We start from the raw sequence: 7528 nt of genomic DNA, 5'->3' as shown, positions 1-7528 counted from the left end.
TATTGCCAGAGATTAGATTGTCATATATAGGACATCTTCAAACTTTTGTTCATAGAAGTAGCATATTTTTCTGGCATGTTTGTTTAGCTTGAATATACATACACCTGTGTGCAGAATTTTATCAAAAAGCAAAGAGTGGTAAGAATTGATTAGAAGTTGATTTGGATAATGTTACTAGCGAGTAGGTTGCTGGTGCAGAGAAAGAAAAGCATGAGAGGACAATACCAAACTGTGATGCACATCATAGTTAACAGAATCTGAGTCAAGCAGTGCCACATCAGCAAATATTTTAATGGATCAATTTGATAGTAAATTTCCAATCCAAGTGGTGAAACAGGAGTGGAACATTAGGTCTCATGCCAGGTATACACATGTAATTATATATGTAATAGAATTAATAAGAGAATGTGTAATCTTCATATCTACATATATCCTCCTTTCCCTACTTTGTCTCCTCCAAACCACCAGTAGCAGCATTTTACATTTGTTTTCTATGATGGCAAGAATCAGACAGTTCAACAAGATCTAACAGTAGTCATCAGTGTCTGGAGTGTATGCACTTGTCCCCAATTTGAATGATTATGTAGTATTCTGTTGAGTTGCTGCAGTGGGATGGGAGAAATCCTTAAATCTTTCCCTGAGGACAATCTTTGTGGATCTGGTTGGTAAGTCAGTAATCCTGGATTTGAATAACAGTAAAGGTACCTTCACATTAGAGTCAGTCTAAGCTCCGACAAAGTACAACTACTTAATTAAGCCTTCCCTCTCTATCGAATATAGGAAATCGATGAATTATCTCTGCTCTTCTTGACTCTGGGTGGTCTTTTCTACTCCTTTCATTTGGATCCCAGGTTTTTCAGATCTGCCTCAGTATTCCGTCTCCAGCTATTTTATTTTTTAGGGCATCCTCTCTTCTACTTCACTTGAGGGTTCCAGGTTAAGGCTTGATATGTTGTTGTGATGAGAGACATTAACATCCCTGTGTGACTCATTGAACTCTTATAAAGAGTAACGTTATTATTTGAGATTACAGAGGGTGTTTTGGAGTCGCGTATAGCAGTAGTATGTCATGTGAATACATTGCTTACCCCCACTCCATTAAATCATATATCCAAACACAAGGCTATAAAATATGTAATGTATGTTGTTGGTTTTCTTAGGATGCTGCATTATGTTTTATGTTTTCCTGAGGGAAGGCTTTCCTCTCCCAGGTCTTGTTGGTTTTGAATTGTTATTGTTGTTTCTGTAACTTTGCTTTTTCCAGGTAGGGGTGTTGGGCCTATGCAAACCCATTTTTACCTTTGAGAAAAGGTGGTCCATATTAGTCTGGCCACTATCCCTTTTATTTATTCAGCATGGGAGGCCCTACTAGAAGCTTGTGCTTCACTGGCATAGTTTTCAGTATCATTGAGGCACACAAGGACTGGACCATCTAGTGGCTTGACAGGGTATAGATAGACCAAATTCTTCAAATGTCTAAAAGTTATCCTGCCAATGTCTCATTCTCTTGTAACAGTGAGGCACTGGAACTGGAAAGCACACAGTCTGTGTGTATATTGAATATCCCATTCTCTATTTCTTACACATGTTTCACACAGTCTGCTTTTCACAAAACAGTTTTAAACCATTTGTTGACCAAAAGGCAACAAAAATAAACTAGTAAAGAAAACCTTGATCTGAAATAATGATGAAATATAGTGTTATAATAGCAATTAAATTTCTTTCAGCATTTTTGTGATAGGGGATAATGAATCTAGGCAGCAATAAGGTTGGTGGTGTGGGTTCAATACTAAATGCATACATACATTCAGAATTATTTTTCATATAAATGTTATGCCTATATTCACACTGATTAAACATGCATTCTCTGTTAAGTCTTAAATCATACCAAATTTAAGTTAAAACTTAATTGGCTTCATATATACATTGTGAAATAGGTGTGATTGCATAACCTGTTTGATTACAAAGCAATATGCTTGAGAGGCAAAAGTATTTTCTCTCAGAAAATGTAACTATCAGCAGAGAAACAAAATGGAAAGAAAAATCTGTTTCAGCTACTTCTTAATTAATTGCAGAACACAATTTGTTGTTCTTCTTCTCATGACAATAATGTGAGTTTTATGTGGTTATGGAAACAGATTCATAGTGAAACACAATAAAACATTTGCCTTCAGATTAGTGCTGGTGCACTATACATATCTTTTACCTGTTTCAGTAATTAGACTGCAGCCATGCCGGGACAAATTCAATCAACAATTAAAAAATAAGTTTAAGAAAATCAACAGATATTGGGAAACAAACATAAGAAAGAAACAAACCACAAATGAAATGGTGAAATCAAAAAAATCAAAACATACTAGAAATACCATAGTTCATTGTACAAACATCAGAAAAAGCTTCCTTATGAAATAAAAAAGAAAAAAGAAAAAGTTTATGGTACAATACCATTTTTCTAACAAAGCATATGTTTAAGACAAAAAATTAAGCACAGAGGAATAATAGATTCAGAAATATATACTTGATCTGGGTAATCAATCATAAAGCAGGTATGTAACCCATTTTCTATGCTTATCCACACTCTTATAAAAATGATACTCCTTGAAGAGGAAGCTTTAACGATCAAAACTGTCCAAGAACATCAACATATGAATTACTTATCTAATTATATATTTAAAATAGTGCAAGATTAGTAGTTATAGTTTCCACCATAAACTTCTGTTCATAATAAAAATAATAATAATCTTTTCTACAATAGGCACAAGGCTTTTAGGGTAGGAGCTAGTCAGTTACATTAACCTCAGTTCTTGATTGGTACTTGTTTCATCAGTTCAGAAAGGAAGGCAAAATTAACCTCAATAGAATTTGAACTCAGAACATAAAGACTAAAGAAATGTTGCTATGCATTTTCTCCAACATGATAATGATTCTGCCAGCTTACCACCTTAATAATTATGATGTGGTGGTGGTGTTGCTGGTAGTGGTAGTCTGAGGTGCCTGAATGAACCAAGCTCGAATTCTACTCAGCCAAAAGTTCAAACCACTATAAAAAACAAAAAGTAAAAAACAAACAAACCAAAAAACAAACAAACTTGCCTATATCTTGAAAAAGCATTTGTAAATTTACACTATTGAGTGGCAACAACAACAAACAGCATTGCCCTTTTTTGCACATTCCAGTCTGTCATAAAATTCTGAAAGGCTCCTATCTACATAGTATAACTAGTTCAAACTGTCAACACCTCCACCCTAAATACTGTTCCGTATTAGAGATTATGGATGTACAAAAAGCAACAAGTATTATCTCTCTCCTCCTAGATGTGAGAGAAGACATACTCACAAAAATCTCTATGAATCAGGAATGCATTTTTAGAAAACTAAGCAAAAATCAACAAATAGTGAAAAAGAAGAAAAAAAATGAGAAAACTTAATAAACAATTTTTAAAAAAATAAACATGCAAAAACGACAAATACAACAAATAATGAAAAATAAACATGAAAACCTACAATCTTCAAGTGAAATCATGGTGTCAAAAATGCTAGAAACACAATAGTTTAATGTACTGATTCCAGACAAAGCATTTTTACAATAAAAAAGAAAGGAAGAAAGAAAAATCTGATACAATAAATCTTTCTGACAAAGCATGCAGTTATGGCTTGTTATTTTATCACTGACATACTTGGTGAACATATTACTTGCATTAATCTTTGAGGAGAAACAGTGGGTAAATAGATGTTTCAATTACATGTAATAACCAAAGAATATGATATTTTATTGACTGTGTGGCTTTCTGACAATGAATTTAAATCCAAGTTTGCAGAACTATCATTCTGTTAACAGCTATGTAAGTCTCTTGGAATGCACAACTTTCAACAAGCGTAGAGTATAATTCTATTCAACAATCATCACACTGCTACAATTATGCTCAACAAACAGGACAGCAAAACTCCTGCTCAACACTTACCACATAGCAAAAATTCCATTCAACAATTGTTGCATTATTAAATTCCAAAATGGAATACTCAAAATGACACACAACTACCAACTAGGTATGTTATGAGGGAACCTCTAAGTGATCACTCAACCTCTTGAAAATAGCAGCCAAACTTCCCTTAATTTACAGCCAATCATCTTTTAAAAAAAAATGGATACATAGTATATCTAAAACTACATTATCCTGTTTCGTGGCTGGAACATTTTTGATATTAGTACAGCTCAATCAAGGATAATCTGGGGTTACACAGTAACAAATTTTGGAAATAAGCATGCATTATGGTCTAAGGTTCAATACAGGCAAACTTACTATTTATTGTTATTCAGTAAAATATTTCCAGAGGCTTTCTTAGGACCAGTAATTTCTCTTGGTAGCTGAATGTCAGAGAGTTTCAAGTTACTTTGAATGTTGTCATAGGGATTAAGTTGATCAAATATCTGATACTCTCATAGATGAATGAATTTAGTGTGTGATTCGTAATGTTGTAGGAAGCTTTAATATCCATCATCTGAACTGGCAAGCTAGCTGAATGACATATAATTCTGTTGCTGGATCTAAACATTCTTCAAGAAATTATGTAAGGGACAAATTAACCTAATCTATTGCTGATTTCATTGATGATTTTCTGGTAACTTATTTCCAACTAGTACCAAACTGCCTCTGTGAAAACTATATATACATGGAGTGCTAAAGGTAGTCATGCAAATAAGACTATCTGATAAAAAAAATTATGTTTAGAAGATAATTCAGCTTTCAACAAAAGCAAACATTCAAAAGTCAATGTAGAAACATATCCTATACCTTGTTCCCTTTGAATATAATCGAACAAGGCCTCTCTTTGTGTTCCAAACGTGGTTATTGTTCTCAAATGCAGGTTTACACCCCACCCCCACATACAAACATGTGATTGGAGAATGGCATTATATTTGTATAAATAATTAAATAAAGTAATATACAAACACCTTCTACACACTGGTGTCATCAATCTGCAATGTAGATACTTCACTGAACTGCATCTTGGACTGGAAGTATGAACTGTATCTTGGATTGGAAATATCAAAGTTATCCTTGTATGGCAATATGACAACTTAGAATTTCTTCAACAAAGACAGTCACTGTATATACCAAGAATACGATCTTGTAACTCACTTTCTGAAGCCATGAACAACACAATTAGAAGTTCAATTTCACTACAAAGGCTAGAGTGTTATAAGTGAGTCAGAAGTACTTAGAAGTGACATGAGATTGACCAGTTCTGAAGAGCGGAAGCCACTGTAGAAGCAGTAGAAAGGCAGAAAGATGATACAGTACGTCTGTGGGTGGGCATGTGGCTTACAAATAGGGACAACTCACCACTGCCAACTCAACACTGCCGACTCAACACCAGGACAACTCAACATCAGGACAATGCAACACCAAGACAACTAAACACCAGGAAAATTGATTAATAAATAATTTATTCATTTTATAACTTCATCCGTTTTTAACTATTCATTTTATAACATTATCAGAAATTTATAAAAAGATTAATCTTAATACATGGCTTGAATAAAAAAAAAAGCAGAACTTCTAAAATTTGAATAAAAACAATTTATAAAGGATATAATTATATGTGTGTGTGTGTGTGTGTGTGTGTGTGTGTGTGTGTACATTCCAGAACAATGGTTTGTTTGCTTCATGATTGGCCCAAGCTTCATCAAGTAATTTATTGGTCATAATGGCCTATTTAGCTTGTGTCAAAGGTATTTAGATAGCTGTAAAACAGGGGTGGGGAACCTTTTTGTTCATGAAAGCCACCTTACAATTCATTGCCCCTCATAGAGGCCACATTGAACAAATATTTTTTTTGTCATTTTATCCTTAGGCATAGGCCGCTAAGTAATTTAATAGTAATGTCATAGAAAAAAAGACTGGTGAATAAAAATTGGAAATATGACATTTTCAAATATTTTACTTAAGAACTTTTTTTAAATAAGTAAATGAATAATAATCTTTTAAAAAAAGTCAAGCTTATAAACACCAAGAATATGAAATTTTGAAATATTTCCTTTAGGCATGTATTTAGTCTTTATTCAAATTAATGACTTCTTTGAGTCTGTTTTTTTTTAGAAAGCATTTTGATATCAGGTTCTAACATAGTGGTTCTTAGTATCAATTAGTCCTCTAAATGCTCATCTGTCAATTGTGTCCTCAGTGAATTCTTGATTTGCATCAAGTACGAGAATGTGGATTCACAACAGTATGTTGTAGAAAAGTAGGAAATCAGTCGGCATGCATGTTCACGAAGACGAGGATATTCTATTGCCTTTTCCCAAATTTCAATGAGATTGTCCCTGTTGTCAAACTGAGATTTCAGGATATTATCTTCAGACATTTCAATAAGCTCCATTTGTAACTCTTCAGGAGTCTTTGGTACATCAACTAAGTGAGACTGAAAAGCATGTTTCAGAGTGATGTTATGCTTTTCAAAATCACTGAATCTTTTCTTGTATTCTTCTATTAATGAGTCTAAAACTGACTTGTATTCTTCAAAAGATCCAAAGATATCTTCATATTCACTCATTACATTCATAAACTGGGGAAAGTGTTCCTCTGAAAGTTTTGATTTAGCCAAAAGAGACTTGAAAAACAACTTTTTTCTAAATGCCTGAATTTTTTGCCACATATCATAAATAAATTTATTTCTGCCTCGCAACGAAATGTTTAACTCATTTTATTTTGATATAACATCACATAAAAATGCAACATCTCTGTAAAAGTTTGGATCTGATAAATCACAATGTTTGTTGTTTACTTTGAAAAAGTCAATTATTTGCTTTTGTAAAGATACAATTTTGACCAATACTTTCCCTTGTGACAGCCAGCGTACTTTTGAGTGATTAGGAAAATCTACACTAATTACTCCATCATCCATCATCAGCATGCTTCTAAATTGACGATGCTTCGTGGCACTTGCTTGAATATAGTTTACAATACATATAACCTTATGCAAAGTGTCATTTAAAATGGCAGATTTTGCACAGAGATTTTGCTGATGCAAAATACAATGAACAGAAATCAATTCACTTGGATCTTTGGTTTCTCTTTTAAGATGTGCAATAAATCCTTCATTCTTAGCCATCCATGCACATACTTACCAAATTACTAATATTTAGTCCTACTTTGTGGCATTGCTCTTTGAAGTTGTTAAAAATATCTATCCCCCACGTCTGTCCTTTAAGGGTGCCTAAAGCAAGCAAATCATCAGTTATAGCACGAATAAAATACAATACCTATGCTGAATCAGTGGAATTTGTTGATTCATCCAGAGCTACTGAATAATATACAGTTTCTTTTTGGATTATATTTTTCAGTTGCTCTGTTACATCACATGCCAATTCATGCTGTCCATCTGTATTAGTTTTTCTTGAAAGAGGCACCTCTTTATATTTGTTAACTTTATCTGGATCTATACATCTTACCACTTCTAAAATACATTCCTTTATGGGTTTTGAATCGATGAATGGTTCACCTTTTTTTCCAAGTAATTAATGTCG

The 7528-nt window shown here is 33.4% G+C and overlaps 1 protein-coding gene across 1 annotated transcript; it reads right to left on the bottom strand.

Moving 5' to 3' along the window:
• Positions 1 to 6147: 6147 nt before the first annotated feature.
• Positions 6148 to 6657, bottom strand: LOC106878926 (general transcription factor II-I repeat domain-containing protein 2-like). The gene has a single exon (XM_014928289.1). The coding sequence runs from the start codon at positions 6655 to 6657 to the stop codon at positions 6148 to 6150; it is 510 nt and encodes a 169-aa protein (XP_014783775.1).
• Between the last annotated feature and the right edge of the window lie 871 nt (positions 6658 to 7528).

This window comes from Octopus bimaculoides, chromosome 1 (assembly GCF_046866305.1).
Source record: "Octopus bimaculoides isolate indiv1 chromosome 1, ASM4686630v1, whole genome shotgun sequence".
Classification (NCBI taxonomy): Eukaryota; Metazoa; Mollusca; class Cephalopoda; order Octopoda; family Octopodidae; genus Octopus; species Octopus bimaculoides.
The sequence above is the reverse complement of the archived record's forward strand: the minus strand, read 5'-3'. Positions and strand labels throughout refer to the sequence as shown.

Coding starts and splice junctions, on each gene's coding strand:
- LOC106878926 (XM_014928289.1), bottom strand. CDS start 6,657: ATGTGGCAAAAAATTCAGGCATTTAGAAAAAAGTTGTTTTTCAAGTCT.